Source organism: Solanum stenotomum, chromosome 11 (genome assembly GCF_019186545.1).
Source record: "Solanum stenotomum isolate F172 chromosome 11, ASM1918654v1, whole genome shotgun sequence".
In the NCBI taxonomy this organism is placed as follows: Eukaryota; Viridiplantae; Streptophyta; class Magnoliopsida; order Solanales; family Solanaceae; genus Solanum; species Solanum stenotomum.
The window spans coordinates 45,690,068-45,714,032 of NC_064292.1; the positions used below are offsets into that span (position 1 = coordinate 45,690,068).

Consider the following 23,965-nt stretch of genomic DNA (forward strand, 5'->3'; position numbering starts at 1 on the left):
CGTTAGACCCTGTAGCATGGACAGACTCTGATTGTGATGCTTGGGAGCCTGATGCATGGGTAGACTCGGAGCCGGACATAGGACCCTCCGAACTGGAAGCAGCCCAGTTGGTGACCCGATCAGTGTGTGCTCCTCATCAGACTGGAAGACAGTGACTACGTCGAGGATCACCTTCCGGGGGGTGCTCCTGGGTGCTGCGCAAGAGGCCCTAGGGTTTAGAGGCACATATGCGGGGTCAGAGTCGTTCTCGGTGTCTTCATCAATCAACCGGAAGCTAGGGGCAACCGATTTGGACTTGCCTCGTTTCGAGTAGGTGACCATCTTCTTGGGTGCCATCGTACCTGCAGGAACGTCATTAGTGCCAAAACTAACCATATGCAGCAAAAGAACTCATTTAGAGTCGGTAACAACCCAAACTATGTCCAAAAAAAAAATTTTGACAGATGCTACAGAAGTCATCCACGGAGGAGACCTACGATCCGTAGACTGATCTACGGTCCGTGGATCTCTTCCGTGGATCAGGGTGTCTGAAATATAGGTCGCAGATGAAAACCACAGAAGTGCAGAACGGTCCATAGATGGATCTATGGACTGTAGTCCACATCCGTGGTTTTACACTTGGTGAAAATTTGCAGGTGCAAAATATGACTAACCCCATCTACGGTCCGTAGATGGATCTACGGTCCGTAGACGGGGTATCGTGGAAGCAATCAGTGCCAGGTATCATACATTTTTGGCATTTGGCTTCAACATTAACACAACCTAGTCATGCATATACATAATTGAAATATGCTAGTTCCTCATTCTTAAGATTCCTACCAATTATTATGCCCAACAATTTAGACTAGATGTGAAACCCTAAGTCAAAACTAGCATATAGTAGTTACGATTACATAAACTCACATCACAATTAAAGCTATACAATCACTATCTATCATTCCAAGGGCATTGTACTTCTCAAGTTTATCATGCAATATCATCTAACAATTACCCAAGGTCAAGACCCACTCCCGACCCTCTATATTCAATGTATGAATTGAAATTCAAAGTGAAGAGAAAGTCTATTACCTTTCAAGCAGCAAGTAGTGGGGTGATTGTGCAATAGTACTATGATTTAGCAATACCAAGGAGTCACCTTTTCGTCACTGACCAAACACCGGACCCTTTTTATCAGATTATGGAGTGGGTTGATTATGGTATGGAAAGGGTTTTGGGAATATATGGAAGGGAGGATATTATGTGGTGGTTAAGGAGTGATTTGGGGAGTTTAAAGAGTGGGAGAAACGGTTGTGGGAGCAATGGAGGGAAGGGGAATGATTTGAAACAATGGGTGTTTTAAGTAATGGGAGTCCGGGTCGGGTCAATCAACTGTAAGGTGTGGACTCACGAGACCCCGACTACGGTCCGTGAGTCGATCTACGGTTCGTAAATCAGGACCGTAGATCACAATTATACTAAGACAATGTTAGGGGCTTACCTGGGATCTACGGATACCATTGACTGTCCGTGGATCGATCGACGGACCGTCGATGGGGTTCGTAGACCTCTGCACCAGACCATTTTCAGCAGATTTCTTGCATGGTGTACCTGCACATGAAGCAACCAATAGGCTATTTTTTTACATTTTTTGGACACTTTTTAGACACTGACCCTATATTACTTGTAGCCAACACTAAGAACTAAAATACTGAAACCCCTACCTACATTGATACAAAAACACAAGTAATCAAAGAAAGCTAACTACATAATGTAAAACAGAACCCTATTGTTGGCTAGATTTTACATCTTGGGTTGTCTCCCAAGCAGCGCTTGATTTAACGTCGCGGAACGACGCAGGTATCTTGATAATTCAGACTTCATCAAGATTGCAGGCCTCAATCACTTCTTGCACAGTTTCAGCATTTCCCAGATAGATCTTTATCCTTTGCCCGTTCACCACAAACCTTGTTCCATCCTTATTTTCAAGCTCAACCGCTCGATGCGAGAGCACTTTTGTGAGCAAAAATGGCCCAGTCCATTTGGACTTGAGTTTTCCTGGAAACAAGCGCAACCTAGAGTTGAATAGCAGCACACGATCGCCAACCACAAATTCTCGATTTTCAATTCTTTGATCATGATACCTCTTCATCTTCTCTTTGTATAAGGCTGAACTTTCATACGCTTTGAGGCGAAACTCATCAAGCACGTTCAAGTCGTTCATCCTTTGATTAGATGCAGTGCCCCAATCCAAATTTAACTTCTTCATTGCCCACATTGCTTTGTGCTCTAACTCTATTGCTAAATGACAAGACTTCCCATATACAAGTTGGTAAGGCGACATACCTATGGGGGTCTTGTATGCAGTGCGATATGCCCATAGAGCATCATCAAGCTTCCTTGACCAATCAGTTCGATTGGCGTTCACAGTCTTCGCCAATATCTGCTTTATTTCTCTGTTGGACACCTCAACTTGACCGCTAGTCTGTGGATGATAAGGAGTGGCTACATTGTGACGGACACCATATTTTTCAAGTAGTGTTTTGAACAACTTATTACAAAAGTGAGAGCCTCCATCGCTAATAACAGCCCTTGGAGTACCAAATCTGGAGAAGATATTTTTTTTCAGGAATGCGGTGACACTTTTACCTTCGTTGTTGGGGAGTGCTACTGCTTCCACCCACTTCGATACATAATCAACCGCGACCAGAATATATTTCATCCCATATGAACTCACAAATGGGACCATAAAATCAATGCCCCATACATCAAACAATTCGATCACCAATATGGGGTTCATAGGGAGCTCTTGCCTCTTTGAAATCCCTCCATCTCTTTGGCACCGATCACAAGATTTGGCAAAATCATGAGCATCTTGGTGAATGGTAGGCTAATAGTACCCACACTGCAAAATCTTATGTGCAGTCCGAATACCACTATGATGCCCACCAACGGGTGATGAATGGCATGCTTCAAGTACACTCAGCATTTCAACCTCAGGCACACAGCGACGAATAATCCCATCAGCGCAACTACGATACAAATAAGGTTCATCCCAAAAGAATTTCTTCACATCATGCATAAATTTCTTTCTTTGGTGGAAAGACAAATCGGGTGGCACAATGTCGCTTGCCAAATAATTAGCAAAGTCTGCGAACCAAGGAATCAAATCATTAGAAGCAGCCAATACCTGTTCATCTGGAAACGCATCATTAATTTCAGCCCTATCTCCAAGCTTTAGCATGGCCTCTTCCTCTAATCTGGACAAGTGATCGACAACTTGATTTTCGGTTCCCTTTCTATCTTTTACCACAAAATCAAACTCTTGCAGCAACAATACCCATCTGATCAATCGTGGTTTTGCATCCTTTTTCGCCATCAAATACCTCAATGCAGAATGGTCAGTATGCACGATGACCTTAGTACCAAGCAAGTAGGAACGAAATTTTTCGAATGCAAAAACCACCGCAAGAAGTTTTTTGTTCGGTCACTGTATAATTCTTCTGGGCCACATTCAGAGCTTTGCTAGCATAGTAAATAGGGTGAAGAATTTTCTCACGCCTTTGACCCAATACTACACCAAGTGCTACTCCACTCGCATCACACATTACCTCAAACGGTTGTTCCCAATCAGGTGAAATAATGATAGGTGTTGTAACCAACTTTTCCTTCAACTCTCCAAATGCTCTAAGACAAGCATCATCAAAGCAGAACTTATTCTCCTTCTCGAGCAGTTTGCACAAGGGATGTGCAATTTTTGAGAAATCTTTGATAAATCTCCTCTAAAAACCTGCATGCCCAAGAAAACTTCTAACACCTTTTACAGAGATAGGTGGTGGAAGCTTTTCTATTACCTCGACTTTAGCCCTATCAACCTCAATACCTTTCTCTGAAATTCGATGACCCAACACTATACCTTCTTTTACCATGAAATGACATTTCTCCCAATTCAGCACCAAGTTGCAGTCTTCACATCTTTTGAGCACCTTGGCTAGATGTTTTAGACAGTGATCAAACGAATCACCTACCACTGAAAAATCATCCATGAACACCTCAATAGTGTCCTCCACCATATCAGAAAATATTGACATCATACATCTTTGGAAGGTCGCTGGAGCATTGCACAATCCGAATGGCATTCGTTTGAACGCAAAAGTCCCATATGGGCAAGTGAAGGTGGTCTTCTCTTGGTCTTCTGGAGCTATAGAAATTTGATTGTAGCCCGAATACCCATCAAGAAAACAGTACCAACCCTTGCCTGCAAGTCTATCTAACATCTGATCCATGAATGGCATAGGGAAGTGGTCTTTCTCAGTCCACGCATTCAACTTCCGGTAATCCATGCAAACTCTCCATCCAATAACAGGCCTCTTTGGAACAAGCTCATTTCTTTCATTTGGAACCACGGTCATACCACCTTTTTTTGGTACACATTGCACAAGACACACCCAATTACTATTTGAGATGGGATAAATAACTCCCGCATCCAGCCACTTGATGATCTCCTTTTTGACTACCTCTTGCATAGGTGGATTTAATCTTCTCTGGTGCTCAACACTGGGCTTATGATCTGGCATGAGTTGGATTTTGTGAGAACAGATACCGGGGGGGATCCCAATGATATCTGCAATAGTCCACCCAATCGCTCGCTTGAACTTCTTTAATATAGTCACCAAACACTCTACTTGCCATGTATTCAAATCTGCTGCAATGATGACCGGCAAAGTATTTTTTTCGCCTAAATATACATACCTCAAGTGCGGTGGTAGAGCTTTAAGCTCCAATTTCGGTGCCTCCACAATAGATGGTCTTGTGGGTAGGGACTCGCGATTCTTCATGTCTAGCTCATACTTCTTTGGTTTGGACCGGTATTCACACTTATCAAGTGCGGCTACCAACTCATCATACTCTTCAATACCATCACTACCAAAATTCATCATGACTGCTGCTAGTGCCTCAACACCTAATCGCTCTTCAATTTGCACTTCTGACCCACTCTCCACTCTGTAAGTTATAGCAGATACTGTTTGTAGCTCACCATTCTGCTTCATGGATCTACAGATATTGAAAGTTGCTTCTTCATTGTTCAGTCTGAACTTCATCTGTCCCTTTTCCATATCAACCAACGCACGCCCTGTGGCAAGAAATGGTCTCCCAAGGATGATGGGAACCTCAAAATCAACCTCACAGTCAAGGATCACAAAATCCGCCGGAAAGATGAAAGACTCTACTTTCACTAGCACATCATGGAGCACACCTATGGGCCTCTTCACAGTCCGATCAGCCATCAGTAACCGCATTGCAGTGGGCTTTGGATCCCCTAGACCCAACTTCTTGTAAATAGATAAAGGCATGAGGTTGATGCTAGCACCAAGATCACACAATGCCTTAGCAAAGTGTAATAACCCTATAGTACATGGGATCGTGAAAGCACCAGGGTCTTCCTTCTTCTGCACCAGAGATCTTGTAGCAATAGCACTACAATGCTGCAATCTATCATCATCTTCAAAACTCACAGACCTTTTCTTTGTCACCATATCTTTCATGAATTTTGCATATCCAGGCATTTGCTCCAAGGCTTCTATCAAAGGGACATTGATAGAAAGCTGCTTCAACATAGTGATAAACCTGCGATATTTCCCATCTTCAGTCTTCTTCACTAACCTTTGAGGAAAAGGTGGTGGAGGTCTAGGTATGGGAACCACTTTCTGAGGTACCTCCACTTCTTGTTCTGTCACAACCTCTGACTCCTCTCTAACTTTCACCACATCATCTTCTTTTCTATTCTCAACTTCTACCATAGACGGCATAGGTGGATCTACGGTTTGCTTGCCTCCTCGAGTGGTAATTGCCATACAATGCCCATCATTCTTCGGATTCTGGATGGTGTTGCTAGGAAGAGTGCCAGGTTGACGCGGGTTCACTGTAGTAGACAACTGCGTCATCTGTTGCTCTAGATGCTTTATTGACACTGCATGGGCATCAACCTTTTGACCAATACCAGATAAGTCGTTTCTCATCTCCTTCACATTCTCATCAGTGGCATCAAACCTTCTCATCATCTTCTGCAGCATATCTTCAATACGCGTCATATTACCTCCAACTTCCCTAGCACCAGATTCCCGATTTTGAGGGGGAACATAGGGTCCAACCCGATCGTTTCTGTTGCCATAGTTGTTCCTGTTGTAGTTGTTGTCGCGATTGAAGTTCCCATCTCGGACATAGTGACCCTCTCGGTTGTAATTTCCATAGTTCCGACCTTGGTTCCCTTGACCTTGGCGCCAATTTTCCGTGTTGGATCCTTGGGCGTTTGGTCGGAAACCCCCCGTCTGATCATTCACCGCATAAGTGTCCTCTTCATAGTAACACTCCTCAACTGGTGGTGGAGTTCTAGTTAAGTAATTTACAGCATTTACCTTTTCTGCTCCTCCACTCACATGCTTCAATACCAACCCCAACTCTGTCCTCATCTGAGCCATCTCCTCACGAATATCATCTGCAGAGTTAACAGTAGCATTATGAACAGCAAATGTGTTTCTCCCAGTATCTGACCTTCTAGTGCTCCACGCTTTATTATTGCGAGAGATCCTCTCCAATTTTTCAGCAATCTGTGCGTATGTACAATCACCATATGAACCTCCAGCAATAGTGTCAAGTACTGCTTTATTGTTATCATCCTGTCCTCGATAGAAATATTCCTTCAGTGACTCATCATCAATACGGTGATTTGGGACACTTCTTACGAAAGCAGTGAATCTGTCCCACGAGCTACTCACAGACTCTCCAGGTAATGCCACAAAATTGTTGACCCGATCTTTGTGATTGAGCTTCTTAGATACTGGATAGTACTTTGCTTTAAATACCTCTGCTAGTTGGTCCCATGTGAAAATTGAGTTATAAGGAAGCTCAGTGAACCATACTGCAGCATCGCCTGTCAGTGACAGAGGGAACACTCGTAACCCAATGACGTTCATATCCAAGTCTGGTCTGCCTACACAACTTTTGCAAACCACCCTGAGCTTGGCTAAGTGAGCATGTGGATCCTCCGATGGCGATCCTGAAAATAAGCCTCTTGCTGTAAGCATCTGCATCAAACTACTAGTCACCACAAATGTGTGCCCTGGAGGTAGAGGAGGTAGGACGATGGGTCCATCGGAATCTGCTATGTCGACGTTGCCCCGATAGTTGTCATGGTGTTGTGGGCCTGGTGGACCATGCACTCTCATTGCATCTCCCAATTGATTTTCAGCTAGACCCCGGTTTTCCCCACCAACTACTCTTGGCTGCTGTAACTCAACTGCTTCATCTAGATTTCCTCCGATAGGATGAACTGGAAGTCCTTGATTGTTCATTCTTCGCAAAGTTCTGTTCAACTCTGGATCGTACGGAGTAAGTGGTTCGCCTTGGCTCCGTGTACTTGGCATACACTAGAGTCTGAACCTGAGAGAGACAAAAACAAAGAAAAAAAATAAAATTAGGAAATATTTGACTAACGTTCAATATTGTAGTTAAAATTAAATCTAAAAGCCAGTTTCCCCGGCAGCGGCGCCAAAATTTGATACGCTCAAATTACACCTCCTTTCAGAAGCATAAGCGATCGTTATCAAGTAAAGAACCCAACTTGTAGGTTGGGATCGATCCCACGAGGAAAATGGTTTAGACTTTACTTTTAACCGACAATTATATTCGATTAGTCAAATTATTTCCAGAAACAGGTAATAAAAAGGGGGGTTGTGCTTGTGTAAAACAAATAGTAATACGAAATATTGTAATCAATAATTAAACTCAACTTTGGTTGTTATCAAGATAAGAGAAATAACTAGGGTATACGTGTTCCCCATAATCTCATAACGCAGTAATCCTAGTAATAGCAATCTTCTTCTAGTGTATTACATGCAAAGTGATAAATTAGGTATCTCTAAATCCTTGGTCCGGCATCTAGAGAATTTCACCCCGCACCTTGGTCCGGCTACGTGTGTATAATTTACTAACCCTTACCTTTACCTCATATTAGACATCATAATCGATGTTTGGCTTAGTTATTACTTCGCACCAATCGACACTAGCCTATTAGATAGTATCACACTAAATCTATGTTGATAATTCTTTTCTTGTTAATTACCTCCTTGGTCCGGCAAGTAGTAACAAGGCGAGTTCTAACGTTGGCCACCGTTAAAAAGACTTCTAAACGAAAGAATTATCAATGCATGCAAAATACTAGTCAAGAATTGCTTATTTACTATTCATACTTTGTTAATCGATCATGGTTCCCACAACCCTAGTTGTGGATTTAGTTACTCATATTAGCAAGAACACAATTCATAATTGTAGATGGAGAAATCATGAACTTACGTAAAGAGAATAATAAACCCAGAAAATTAACTTGAATTGCAAAGCCAAAATCTTCAAAACGAACTTGGGAAATCAATAATTGCTAGGGTTGCAAATTAATCTCCAAAGTTACAAAGCAAAAATAGAATAATAGTGTCTAACCCCCAAAAACGAGGTTTACATGTCCTATTTATAGAAAACAAATCCTAAATAAAAAAGGAAACAAATTAAGGAAAGTTTTGTTCAGGTACGCGTCTTCGATCCACGAGACTGACTTACGGACCGTCGATTGATCTACGGTCCGTAAGTCCCTTCCGTCACTCGGGACTTAAAAATATTTCAGCATCCAACAATCAGCTTCTCTGAAGCAAACGACGGACCAGCAGCACGGACCGTAGATCGACCTACGGTCCGTCAATCCCTTCCGTAGCTCCATACTTAGCATCTTCAAAAATCAGGTACTAGAACCCTCGCAGTCTCACTCTACGGGTCAACAGTACGGTCCGTAGATCAATCTACGGCCCGTCAATGGGCACCGTGGTTCCACACTTGGTCAGATTTCCCTAATTTGTTCTCAACACATTCCTGCTGATCTACGATCATCACCTATGGACCGTGAATGGACCTACGGTCCGTAGATGACCTCCGTGGATGCCTTTTTCTGCATTTCCTTCAGCTGTCTCTAAACTTCCGCGCCTGAACACCTTTCCTGCAAAACATGATAAAATACATAAAAACCAATATAAAAAGGCCCTAGACATACACAAAATGTATTAGAAATACTGTAAACTCACGGTATATCAGGAATGGTGACTCAAAAGATTCTGTTGTGCGGGCTTTGATGAAAGATTTGTATATGGGTGGTATAGGCTTGGTAAGTGATCACACATCTCTCCTCTGCTTCTTGGCCTTCATTTTGTCCTCGACTCTAGGCTTGTATCATAAGCTAATAGTGTCGAGGCTCTTTCGTGGACTCACCGGATAAGCTCTCCCTTGCAAGCAGATCCCCAAGCCTTTACCTGGTTCAAACCCATGCTTCAGCATTTCATTTACCATCATCACGGATGTCATGGGCAGTTGTGGTTTTGAAATGAGATTCTCCTCGAGGATATGCTCAACAAACACTACCTCAAAAGCTTGATAAACCAGTGCCTCATTCTCATTATTTCCCTTGATAAAAGGGAGGGAAGAGTCCTTGTAGACTAACAAATCCCCCTCACCATGAACAATCACTTCTTGTCGATCGTATTCAAACTTAACCATTTGATGCAACGAAGAGGAGACTGCCCCAGCCCTATGCATCCATGGTCTCCCCAACAATAGATTGTAAGATGCATTAATATTCAGCACTTGAAAATTCACGGTGAAATCAGCAGGCCCTATTTTTAGCATGAGCTCTATCTCCCCAATAGCGTTTGTTTTGGACCCATCAAATGCTCTAACACATACGTTGTTAGGTCGTACCCTATCAACATTAATATTCAATTTCTGTAGAGTTGACAAGGGATAAATATTTGCCCCGGACCCTCCGTCAATTAGAACTCGAGTGACTCATGAAAGCTCACACTTTACAGTGATATGAAGGCCTTGGTTATGTCTCGTACCTTCCACTGGTAGTTCATTATCTTAAAAGGTGATGCGGTTTACCTCAAAGATACTCCCAACAATCTTCTATAACTGACTCATTGTATATTCATTCGGAACATGTGCTTCGTTCAGAATCTTCATTACAGTTTTACGATGTTCATCTGAATGTATTAACAATGACAACAAAGAGATTTGGGCTAGAGTTTTCCTTAACTGTTCCACAATGGAGTAGTCTGACAATATCATCTTTCTTAAGAACTCATCTGCCTCCCCTTCAGTGACTGGACTCTTAACTTGCATTTGGTCATTTTTAGTTTTCCTTAATTCAGTCGGGGCATAGCATCTTTCCGAACGGGTAATTCCTCCTACTTCATCTACTTCGTCATTGACTTTTTTTCCTTTGTATGTCACGATACTGGGCTCATAATTCCAAGAGACAGCCTTGGGATTAGTCATTGGAAGTTGGGACACTGGCATAATGATCACAGTTGGAATATGGGTTCCTTGCACGACCAAGATAGGCTTGTTTGGCCCTCTTGGAACAACCAAACTTGCCCGAACATCTTCAAGCGATCATTTCACAGTTAGGATGGGCGCGTTTGATGGGTTCAAACTTTTCGACCTCCTTTCCGCCCTGAAGGCATCGTTTTTGTCTAGTCAACAACATTCGCCGAATTTTCTATGCCAGTTCCAACCTTAATGATGGGCTTGTATGGGACTGCAACTTTTTTCCAACCATTCATCATTTCTAACATGTTTGTTTCAATATGCCTGGGCAATGAATTTTGATTGATATTTAGTCCATTTGGGCTTTCAACTATAATTCGATGAGTATCGATCAAATCTTGAATTGCCTATTTCAAGTACCAACACCTCTCTATATTGTGCCCTGGGGCATCAGAATAATAAGCGCAGTGTTGAGAATAATCTAGATTTCTTGGGGGAGGATTTGACATCTTTCTTTCAATAAGACTCGAAACATTCAACGTCCTTAATATTTTAAACAAGCTAGCATATGATTCTCCAATAGGGGTGACTTCATCCTTAGCTGCATTTCCCTTCTTGTATTCTTTTCTGGGACGAAAAGGAAGTCTAACAGTATTTTGGTGAATTTGTGGGGGTGGTGGATGATTTTGAGGAATTGGGGCACGCCATTGCGGATAAGAAGGAGGACAATTGGTTGTGCACTCAAAACGGGATATGGAGAGTATGGGATGGGATATTGTGGAGTTTGGGGAGGAAAATAGTGTTGCGGGGGATTATCTTGGACATAGGTCTGAGGCACTGATACAAATGTAGCTACATCTTCCCTTCTCTTCTTCCCTCCAATATTTCCAGAACCATTTTGAATCACTTGTGTTGTGGCTTTTAAGGTAGCCTGGCTTACAATCTTTCCAGATTGATGCCATTTTCCACCATTTCCCCAACCTTAATAACTTCAGCGAATGTCTTTCCGACGGCAAAAAGCAAGTAGTAAAAGTAATCAGGTTCTTGCGCTTGGAGAAAAATGTCAATCATCTCTGACTTCTTCATTGGTGGTTTAACCCTAGCATCTTGCTCCCTCCATCTAATGGCATATTCACGAAAAAATTTTGTGGTCTTTTTCCTCTTGTTGGCTAATGAGGAGCGGCCTGGCACAATGTCAATATTGTATTAGAATTGTTGCACAAAATATCGAGCCAAATCATCCCATGTATGCCAATTGGCAATATCCTGATCTATGAACCATTCGGATGTAATTCCCACTAGGTTTTCCCAAAAATAGGCCATAAGCAACTCTTCTTTTCCCTCTGCACCCGTCAGTTGATTGCAATATCTCTTCAAATGAGCTATGGGGTCTCCGTGACCATCGTATTTCTCAAACTTTAGAGTTTTAAAACCAACAGGCAAATGGACGTGGGGAAACATGCACAAATCACTGAATGAGATGCCTTTATGGCTTCCTAGTCCCTGCATATCTCTTATGCTCTGTTCCAAACTCTTCATTTTCTTAGCCATCTCTTCATGTTCCTCATTCTTAACCGTCTTTTCAACTTCGATATGGGAACTATACTGATGAATGTGGGGATACGAGCTTGGAATTTTAATTGCCTCTTCAAGGGTTTAACCATGATCATGATGAACTTTGGACGGAGGATCATTGTTGGGAATCATTGTTGGTTGTGGAATGATATTAGTCGGCGTAGTTGGCATAAAGAGTGGATTACTCATCATACGGGTACTCAAAGGGCGCACCGTAGAAGTTCCAGCGACGTTGGATGTGTTAGCATAGGGGCCGAATCCAGGTGGATAAATGGGATCATTTGTCGACACTTGGATAGAGGGTGACATGTCTGTATTTAGATAGTCGCGTATTGAAGAAGGCGGAGCTTGTCCACTCGTCCAAGCTTCGTACATATCTGCCATTTGTTGTCTTAATGCCCTTACATCTTCTATTGGCACTATTTCTTCTGAAGTCATCTGGTTTCGGACCTCATCATTGTCAGACTCGTTCCCGTCTTTGTGGGCCATTTTCTTCTTCCCTTTCGACCTTGTATTGTAGGGATGTGATGTCAGCTTAACCACAAATCAATTACCTTTAAGCTAATATGTCTCTCTCTCTCTCTCTCTGAATGAAGTAGAAACCATATTAGTGTTAAGGAATCGTGCATATTGCATCCACTTATATACTTCTAATATGGAAGACCTTATGTTTCATCCCGACTTATCAAGGTGTTTTCTCCTCTTTAGTTATTCTTGTTAAAAAGGTTTGATCGAACCCATCAGGTCGCCTACGTATCATGTTAGTGCATGAATCAGATCTTTGCGTACTTCGAGAATATACATTAACCCTTTCTTTTTCTTTTTTTTTTAAATTATATATTTTTATAGTTGTTATAGATATATACATATAGATATTACTATTTATAAATATTTATTCATTTATACTAATGAAAAACTGAAACCAAACATAAACATAACTTAACATATCATTTCAATGTTTGGAACATAAGTAGGAAAACGATGAGAAAATCGCTAAACAAAAGTCAATATCTTAAACAGACACGACCTAAACAAAGCGTAGAAATGTAGAATGAACTAAAGCAGGACTTAAACTAAAGAAAATGACACTAATAAAACAAATGTTTGTATCAACCCTCATATCCCAAAGACATAAATGTCATGCTTGCATCTCTCTCTGCTCGCTCATAGAGACGGTGGTCTTACACGACCTCCTACACTCTGATATATATCTTACACTGAAGTCATAAGGTACTCAGCAAATTCAGGTACTTCAGCCAGAAATTGTTCATGGTTCATCTCTTGATAGTCTAAACTCATTTGGGCAGAGCGATCAGCCAAACGACGGACTTTTGATCGAAGTGAATTGCAAGTCTGATTTCATCCTCGTATCTGTTAATCACAGGAGGCCACTATTTCCCTAGCACGTCTTTCTTGAGTTGAGACTAACTCTATTTCCTCTTGAAGTCTTCCCCTTTCACGGATCCACTGAGCTCTCTCTTGATCAAAATTTGTCTGACTTTTCTGATCACATGTCCAAAATTGTTGTTGTCAAGATACCGCAAGTTCCGCAACTTGTGCTCCTCTAATTGTTGCCAGATCAACTTGTCCTCAGATCAAGGTTTCTCTCTAAGTTGCCTTGGCTCTTTCTTCTTCGAACTCTGCTTGTTGTTGGGTTAGAGCGGCTCTAGCGAGCTCTAAATTTGCTCTTAACTCCTGATTTTCAACAAGGTAATCATGCGTAGCCGACTCGAATTTTATTTTCATCTCAGCCTCATGGTCTATTGGTTCTTTTACAGATCTCTCCGGCCTAACTTGTAATCGATGTTGTTGCTCAAGCCAATTAGAGTATTCCGGGTGAGTTTCTCATGTGTGTCGTTCTTTAACCATCGTTCCAATTCCCATGACTAAACAACCATCCCAAATTTTTTGGGCCAATCCTTCAGGAAGGGGAACCTTTGGTCCAACTTCAGACAAAAAATCTTTCATATCCTCTGTGATAGGTAGAACTTGACGCCTGTCTAACTAACGTAAAACCCGCAGCGGTACGTATGGTTGCACACCCCTAATACCCATCAACAATAAAAAAGGGTGAACAGACGATATGTGTATGACTTCTACCCAAGGGAACCAGGGATAATTCCAAGTGATCTTATCTTCCGTTAGTGAGCGAAAATGTTCAACCCATGCATTGACCCCTTCTGCACACCTGTATTTCTCCACCCTTTTGGCATGACTTGTAATGTAATTGCTTTGATCCTGAATGAACCTCGCCACTGTAGGAGGTCGGTAAAGATGTTCCACTATCCATAGTTGAAGCAATATGTTGCATCCCTCGAAGAAACGTTTCCCTTTCTGGCAAACAGTCAGAGCTTGGTAGATATCAGCCAAAATCATGGAGACGATGGTATAATTCTTTTTCTCAATTAATACATTCACTACCCCGANCTATATTGAATCATTAGCAAGTATCCTTCGCTCCGGCGGCCTTTCTCTTCCCAGCCTTCGAGACACATTTCGCTTTTCTTATCTCCAATCCACAAGTTAAGCTCTCCCAAATAGCTTTTCAAGCTTTCTAATTCTTGAGTCACGCTATCGAGGGTGTACTTATCCTCTTCTTGCTTTCGGAGAAATTCCTCGTGCATTTCCTGGGCTTCTCTTCTTACCTCTCTTAGTTCTATCAAAGCTTTGGATTCTTTGTCCTCTACACTGCGGTAAATGTTTGGAACTGAGAAGGAGACACTCTGTATATTGCGCTTCAACCAAGCTTTGTAAGTTTCATCGTACCCCGCATTAAATCGGTCCGCGGCAATGGTGTCCTCTTTCATTCGCACTGCTCTTTTCCATTCTCTCAGCATCTCTGAAGCCTCAAGCACTCTATCATTCCCGATGTCGAACACATAGATACGGTAGTATGCTTCTGGGGGTGTAGTTTGTCTTCTTCCGAACTGCCTCAGAACCCGGATAGGTGCATATGGGCGAATACCTCGAATACCTGGCAGAGGAAGCACAAGTTGTCTGTCGCCCCGTACTATGACATCTTTCGAGATGAAACGGTCGAACATCCACTGGATGTTTTCTTCTCTTAACTTCGAAAAAATTTGAGCCCATCTTTCTCTGGTTCTTCTTTTTTCTAAGTCTGCCCAGAACAACATGTCAATCAAACTTTTAAAAGCATTATGCTCATCGAGGGTATGGAGTTCTTGAGTTCCGTGTCTCTTTACCAAGTGACTCATTATCCACCATTGAAGAAGGAGATTACAACCCTGAAAGTAACGATGTCCTTCCTTACACCTACCCAGAGCACGGTATATGTCGGAAAGGATGACAGGTGCGATAGGATAATACTTCAGTTGCCCTTGGTTCATATGTCCGTGGAATAGCGTGTGTGTAAGCATTATCACCCGGGTGTTGATACTGAGGCTCGGGCCGTGTGGGAAAACCAAGGTGCCCAATAGTGCGACGGTGAATGCCAAAGGTCTGATCCCATCCCATTCTCTGTAAGTGACCCTGAACTCTTGGTTGTAATTCGCGTAGAAGCTTGCGTTCCCAAATCTAACATAAAGATCCATAAAAGCAATACTAGAACCTTCGGCCCAAAAAGCGTAATCTTTTCTTAATCCAAGCCAATTCACGATATCCTCGAGAGTAGGCTTGTTAGGGATTAAGATGTTTTCCTGCTTTCTCATTCTTCTTTCAAGCCCTGTACCGACTGTGTCTATTTCGTCCCGAATTTCCTTAATTGTCGGGGTGATTTCTATGGTTCCAAATCGGAACACCATTTTCTCGTTGTCCCAATAGCCTGCGAGGACTTCAATAAGTTTGGGCCATCCAACCATGTTGATGAGTTCTGTTAAGGCCCCTATATATTTGTTGAGGACCCTTTTGTGGACCACAGTGAGGTCGTTGTACCACATCTTGAGCAAAACTGGGGATTCCACTACCATGTCGAATTTGGGAAATCGATCCATACCTACAAAACAAAGCACGGTTAAGATTCCCTCCCCCAAATAGGCAACAATCAGGTTTCCACACATACATCTTTCAAATGTCAAATAATATGATATGTCGTTATGTCGTGGACCTTCGGACATGATTTTGGTGGTTTTACTAATGGACTTAATATACCTTGGGTATTAAGCCGTCTTAGGCTAATGCTTAGATTTGGATTTGGTTTCGCTCTACTCTAGGTTGACTAGAATTGGTTTAAAAATGACGGTTACCCGAGTCGGACAAACAACGGGGGGAAGTCTAATAAACGACGTTGGATGACCACAAGCCAAATATTTGTTTATCACTTCCAAAGAGTTCAACTTATGTTTTTCTGAAGGACAGCTGTGGTAAGCCACGTAACCGCCTTTTTCCTAATGCAATCTATTTGCCGTTTGGAGGAATCGGGTGCCATGAATGCCACAATTCAATAAGATACGATAATTTAAACAAGCAAACAATTAAACACATAGCCAAATAATTAATCTTAAGGTTAGATACATTCAAATTTCCAACAGAGTCGTCATTCTGTTTTATTTGGAAAATGTATTTTGACTGATTTAGAGTCGCCACTTAATTTTTAAAGAAAAATCAAGAAAATTATTTTTTTAATAGATTAAAACAGGGAATCAGTTGAAACTATAAGGGGGTTCGGGGGTTCATATTAGTGTTCTAGGAAGGGTTTGAAAGCACCTAGAACACCCGCTAATGGGCAGCGACCAGGGACGGGATGAGCAGGAGGAGATGAGTTTCCACCACCACAAACACGAGTTTAATCCTGAGCAGCTAACAAGAACGCAAACCAGACTCGAACAAGATTTCCTCACAATTCAGAATTAGAGAAAAACGTTTAAAAATTCGTGAGTACCGAATGATTGTTCCCGAAATCCCACCTTTCTTTTCCCTAAGTTTTCCAATATTGATCTCTAATTTTTTATCCAACTCAAAATTTCCCAACTTAAAAAAAAACCCCAATACTAAAACAAAAAAAGGAATATATAGAAGGAGATTAGGGCTGACGAGTTGGGGGGAAAATGAAATGGATTCCAAATTCGAAATTCAAAATCTTTAGGATAAGGCAGCCAGCTCCCACTAGTACTAATTCCAACGGATTGAGCAGGAGGGTCGTTCGATCTTGGCAAGGACGAGTGAATCGCGAAGATCGGGTCACGTCGGAAGAGAGAGGCGCGCTGCTGCTGGATTGATTTCTGGGTTTTCTCGTTCTGTTTTTGGGCATTGTTCGCTGGCTGAAGAAGAAGGTACACGCAGGGGTTGGTTTCTATTTTGGTAATGTTGTACGCTACTGCTGCTGTATGTATTGTATGGGTCTGGGTTATTTGTGAAAAGGGAAAAGGCTGGGTCGGTTGTTGTAAGCTGATAGAATGGAAGCAAGTGGGCTGGAATTGGTTTAGTTGGGAAGGAAATAAAGGCCCAAAAAATTGGTTTTTCTGATGGGTTGAAAGCAAAGTGGGGAGATGACTACAATTGAAATTTCAATGACTAAAATTATAACTAATTGAGTTTAAAAATTTAGCCGATTTGAAATTAATCGGTGAATTCGCCTAACACTCAAACAAGATAATTCAATATACATCAATTAACGAGCTTCTTAATTTTAAAGATGTAAAAAAAAAGTTAACTCAAATATAAAATAATTTAAATTATAAACTATTGTATAACTAAACTAATTAATCAAATATTTAATTAAAACAAAATATTTTTGAGATGATTTTCGAATAATCATAAAATATATTAACTATATACATAATTATATAAAACATACATATTACTAAAAATTATAAAAAGTGACAAAACTATTTAAAATAACTAAAAAAATATATTTTGAATTTTGTAAAGTCACTTATTTCAAATCGTTTGAAATTTTAAGAAGGTCAAAATCAATTCCTATCATGGATGGTCAAAATTGGGTGTCAACAATAATATGAAAAGAGAACTAAAAAATTGGACTTTTGATCAAGATCTCCTGAGTCATGTCTTGGCTTAATAAGGTAGAACAAATAAAGAAAAATATTGGATCCTAGCCAAGCAAAAGCAACTATACGTTTTACTCTATCTAAATTTAACAATATAAGCATTCAAATCTATTTCAATATTATAGCATTAATAATAATTAACGGGTTAAACACATGAAATCTGAACAACTTCCATAGATGAGATTCAATTCTTGCACAATCATGACATAAAATTATACAAAAATAGGATATAAATAAATGTTACCTCTTGTGAAAATTAGTTCACGAGAAGAAAGGACCAACAATCAGGAGTCACGAACTTAAAACCGCGAAAATAGACTTCAAGATCTTCAATCACAAGGTGCAAAAGTACGATGCATATATTGTTTGCCAAGATTCGTGCATATATCAGTGTGTTATGTTTTTTTTCTGTGTGTGTATGCCTTTTTTTTGTTGTACGTATGTGTCATATATATACATAGAATAGGTTTTTTTGCAGATTTGTAGTATTAGTTTAGTGGGTATAGGAGTGGGTAGTGGGCTGTTTAGTTGAGGAGAACGTGAAGGAGTGGGAGTGTGTGGGGGGTAGGTTAGTTAGATTATTTAGGTTATTTTTTATTTTTTTAGTTTTAATTTTATTCTACTTTTAAAAAAATAAATATTAACTATAAATAGTAAATTATAATAACATACCAACTAATTATTTAAAATTAATAAAATCTAAGAAAAAGTCAAACATCTATAAATAAAAAATAATTAAATAATACTAGCTTATTTATAAAAACATAATTTTAAAATAATATAGATTTTTGTAATCTTTTATTTCTTTTTAAACAATTGAAAAATAAAACTTACCTTAAAAAGTGATTCTATTTTTGTTGTTTTCAAATCTTTTAAAATAAACTTAATAAAATAAGAGAAAAGTCAAAATATTTAATTTATATTTATAAAAATATTTCAGCTCTAAAAATGGTGTAAAATTTTAAGTTCGGTCAAAAATGCGTATCTACAATACGCATCATGAGGGACCATATTCCCAGCACCAGTTCCCTCCATCACACTAAAACTTGAGGCCTGCATTTCATTGTTGTTTCTGGGAACAGAAGACCCAGTGTTGTTGTTGGGATTTTGTTTCTGTGACTTTGTGAATTTGAAGTTCGGAGGAAAGCCTATTAACCTGTAACAATTTCCCACGTAATGGTTAGTCAGCTTACAATGAGTACAAAACTTTCCACCATTTTTTGGGTCTGTTGACATTCTTGTCAAAATGAGGCTTGAATTTTCCCTCTGTCCCTGAGAATTTTTGCTCTATTAATGGTCGGGGAGTGTTGTTAAACCTTTGATTCGATGCTAAGAAAGCAGCCTCAGTGAGATGTGCTGCAATATATACCTCTTTTTGTTTTTCATCCTGCATAAGAAGTGAGTATGCATGTCCAACCGTGGGAAGAGGGTCGAGCATGAGAATGTTACTCTTAACTGCTGAATATGTCTCATTAAGACCTATTAAAAACTGAATTAGCCTACCATCATGATGAGATTTGATTGTTTTTACCTTTCCTCCACATGTACAGTAGCAAGAACAGTGATCAAAAGTGTTAATGGCATCCAACTCATCCCAAAATTTCTTCACCTTTGTGTAGTACCCTGCAATGTCATTAGATCCCTGAATTGTATCACTCAGTTCTTTTTGTAGCTGGTACAACTGTGCACCATTGCATTGTCCAAATCTTGCAGCTAACTCTTTCCAAATATCTCTTGCAGTTCTGGAATACAAGATTGAGTCTGCTATGTCCTTATAGAGTGAATTCAAGATCCAAGAAATAACCATATCATTGCATCTGGACCACATCTTGTGTTGAACAGAAGAAACAAGAGGTTCTACCAAGGTCCCATCAATGAACTCAAGCTTATTCTTGGTAGAGAGAGCTATTACAAGAGCTCTACTCCAACCAGCATTACCTTTTCCATCAAAGATTGAACCTACTAGTTGCACCCCTGGAGAATCAGACGGATAAAGATAGTAAGGATTTGAAGTGTCAACAGGAGTGTTATCCACAGCTGGAATAGTGGTTTGTGAAGATGTGTTGTCAGGCATGATGAAGAGAAGAAGAAGAAGAATCGAAAGGAAATTTCCTTAAAGCATTGATACCATGTAGAAAAAATAATAAGAGAACGATTGAAAAAATTTTCTTCCTGACTATTGATTCTCCCCCAGAATGATCTATATATATACAATTACAAAGGAATAAAAAAGAACGTTCTAATCCTGTAACAAACTCAACAACTGTCCTGTACATGATTTGTTGTGATGTAACTAAATATATTCTTTTACAATGTAGAAAAGGATAAAATAGGAAATCTAAGTACTACAATTCTTAGGTATTATTTGTGGAGTTGGGCTGAACTCATTCTTCAGGAAAGAATTGAAATGTGAATTGATTTTGGGCTGAGTATGTTGGGCTTGAATAGGAGGCCCAAAGTTCTTCATAAATGCAAGAAGAATTGTAGTGATTTTAGCCTTCTCCCTTGACTTCATCTTTGATAACTCTTTCTTCTTCTTTGAATCAAATGAAGTATGTAAGTCAACAATATATGAGTATTCATACTCAAGAACCATCTATTTAATGTTGTTTAGAGTAATACTTGCAACTTGGTAGACTCAGAAGGACATTTGTTTTAATGACCAATATGTGTAAAAAGGAACTATGGGAAAAATCCCAAAGCTCTCCATTTACAATATTGGATGGGACTGACTGGTGTCAAACCATAACTTGAAGTTGACAACTACAATACTAGATGAAGCCATTGATGTTAAAGATGATCTATGTTGATAGATAAAGGTACATACCAAAGGTTGACATGATATCGAATTTGCAGTTCAGACATTGAGTCAATTTTTGCAAAGTCTAGAGAAATCATATATGGAAGCAGCTCTCAAGGTGGTGAGATCAATAAAGAGGGAACCTGCTATAGGTGTTGTGATAGTAAGGCAGCCTTACAGATAGCAACAAATCCAATATACCACGAAAGAACAAAACACATTGAAATAGAATGTCAGAAAATACATATGTGATTGATTCAAACACTATATCTATCTAAGAACACAAGATCAGCATGCAAACATTATGACAAGGGGATTGTCAAGACCACAACATAAATATTTGGTCTCCAAGCTGGGAATTTTGAATGTGTTCACACCTACCAGCTTGAGGGGGAGTAATGAGAACGGAGTTCATGTGACATAACTGATTTAAGTTAGTTATAACTAACTACTAGACAAACTTTTAGATTAGTTAGTTAGCATTTAACTAATTGCCATCTATCAAGTTAGAATGTGTATATTATGTAAAAGATGAGCTAATTCTAACTTGTAGTTTTTCATTCTCACAATTCATTGTACTGATTCTTAGTTGAATAATCAGAAAACTGCTCTCTTCTACAACTTTCTTCATTTTAGATTTGTGTTAGTTCAATTTCACAACAGTGACACACAGGACTAACCAAGTTGTTCTCTGCAATCGATCTCATGCATGACAAATATTATATGACTTTCAAAAAAGTGGGAGTACCATAGTCTGCTTAAATTTTTACTCTATACTATAATAAGAAAAGCCGCTTCTTTTGAAAATTATAATAATTGTAGGGAAGAAATCATACATAATAAGAAAAGCAACTCATCTCACAAAAACAGCTTGTCCACTACACATTTAGCATATACTTTATTGCATTTCTTGTTTCTGTTTCTGCCATTCCAATCAAATACTTCTCTACTTAATTACTTGTCCACTTTTTCTGTTTTAGTTATTTTTAATTACTTATCTATTTTGACAAATTCAGAAAGAACAATTTTTTCACCTATTATACCCTCAATTAATTACTTTGAAAAAGGTAGAAATTTTTGAAAAACTTAAGTTTTTAATTCATAGCCACTTCATAATTAATAGGGGTAAAATGGTAAGCTCACTATTTCAATAATTGTTTTCTTAATAGGTGTGTCAATTCAAAAGTAGACAAGTAATTAAGGACAGAAGGAGTAATTGTAAGCTTGCTTTGTACCTCTAATTTTAGATCATAATTTCAAATTATACAACAACAAAAAAAAAAGGACTCATGTTTAGCGTGAAGAGATGGCATTAGCATGTTAAAGAATAACTTAAAGAAAATTTAAAAGGAAATTTACAAGTACCTTTTGAGTTATTTATGTAAAATTTGAACATGTGCATATTACTACAACAAGTCTTAAGATTTTTTTCTTTTTACTATTGTAATTATTGATTGAGTTCATGAATTCAGTTCTGCTTACTTTTATGTGTTCATAGGCAGGTACAGATTATGTCAAAATTGATCAAAGGTAGAGAACATATTTAATTCCATATTGATTAAGCAACACCAATTTTCTTTTGCCACTTAAAAAAGAGAGCATCATTATCACAAGACATAAGCATTAAATATTTGACAAAAAAGGGCCTCATAGTCGCCCTTACAACCGACCAAATGTTGCAAAATTTTGACAACTCTTCCCAACAATGCTTTTACTTTGGGACCTAAACATTTATTATACCATCATCAATTTATTTTGTTGCTATCCCATCCTTTATTTATTATAGAAAACACTTCTTATAAATTATTAATTTTATCTTCAAGTTATTGATAGTTTTTTAAAAAAAAATTATTTGATTAACTAACTGTAGGTATAGATATATCATTGTTATATTCTCGATCTGTCATCTGACATAGCAAGTGATCTCAAACTCTTGTATAAGCATAAAGTTCTTAATAAAATGTCGAAAATACCTTCAAACTTAGCAAAAATTTAGGTGTATGTTTTACTCATGTTGCAAGATTGGGGGTATGTATTAGTCAAGGATAGTAGTGTCTTTAAGACGGTCAATAATACAAAGATAAAGCTAATAATTCACACCAAATTTAAGAGTGTTTTCATTACATCTCTTTATTCTACTTCCTCTACCTCATATTAGTTGATCAGCTTATTAAAAATATATTTTCTAAATTACTTGTTTTACTAAATAAAATTTTATAATTAATAATCTTTCGAAGTCCAAACAAATTTAGAAGTTCCCAAATTATATTTTTTATAAGTTCCTAAATTACTTTGTATCTATTCAAATGATATCTATTCATATATGTGCTCTATATGCTATAAAATATATTTTTCATTAAAAAAAATTGATGTATATCAATATGGATAAAAGATAAATTAATAAAATTAACTAAGTATTTTATTTATGGTTTCTTAAATACAATATAAAATAAAAAGTGATTAATCAATATGGGACGGTAAAAGTATCAAATGAAACTTAGTATCTTGTGTTGATTTTAAATATCATTTTTAGCTTATAAATTTGGTTCAAAATAAGTAAATTGTTTTAAAAATTAAAAAGGTACTACCAATATATTTATTTTTTAAAATCAGTTTTTGCTCCAATAAAAAATCTAGACAATTCTCTAAATGATCTATCAACAACGTATTATTCATTCATTTTAACATAAATAAAGGTTAATTTTGTATGCAATTAAATGTAGAAGTTTTAACCGTAATTATAGGAAATTGTAGCCAGGAATGTCTAACTTTGTATTAAAGTAGGTTTGATTTGCTGAAGTGCCTAACTTCCAACTAACCGTGAAAAATAATTAGTGTGTAGGGGTCGGAACAATATTCAAACCTACAAATGTAAACGTTAATTATTAATTTATCTCTCTAGAAGTTACTTTCTTTTGTTTTAATTTTTTTGACATTTTTTAGTCTGTTTTTATAAGGTATATATATATTCTTTACCAATATATTTTGCTTTTGGGCTTGTTTCATTTTTGTATTTTACTCTGATTGTTCTTTCAAATTTGTTTTTGGATCGAGGAGATTTATCAAAAACAACATTACAATACTCTCAAAAATAAAAATAAATTTGCATACACCTCTCCGATACCTCCTTAAACTCATGTGTGAGACTATATATATATTTGGTTTATTGTTGTTGTTGTTTCAATTATGCATTTCGGTCTGGATGCTATGGACCAGTATGGGATTTAACTGGGGATGAGAAATAATAGAGCAAATTTAATATAAACACAAATATTTTAAAAGAACT

The 23,965-nt window shown here is 38.6% G+C and overlaps 2 protein-coding genes across 2 annotated transcripts in view; both read right to left on the reverse strand.

Annotated features, from left to right (window-relative positions):
* Positions 1–23,965, reverse strand: part of LOC125844901 (fluoride export protein 1) — a 300,878-nt gene that overhangs the window by 130,130 nt on the left and 146,783 nt on the right. The window lies entirely within an intron of this gene.
* On the reverse strand, positions 14,334–15,866 carry LOC125845975 (uncharacterized). Its single transcript, XM_049525451.1, has one exon. The coding sequence runs from the start codon at positions 15,864–15,866 to the stop codon at positions 14,334–14,336; it is 1,533 nt and encodes a 510-aa protein (XP_049381408.1).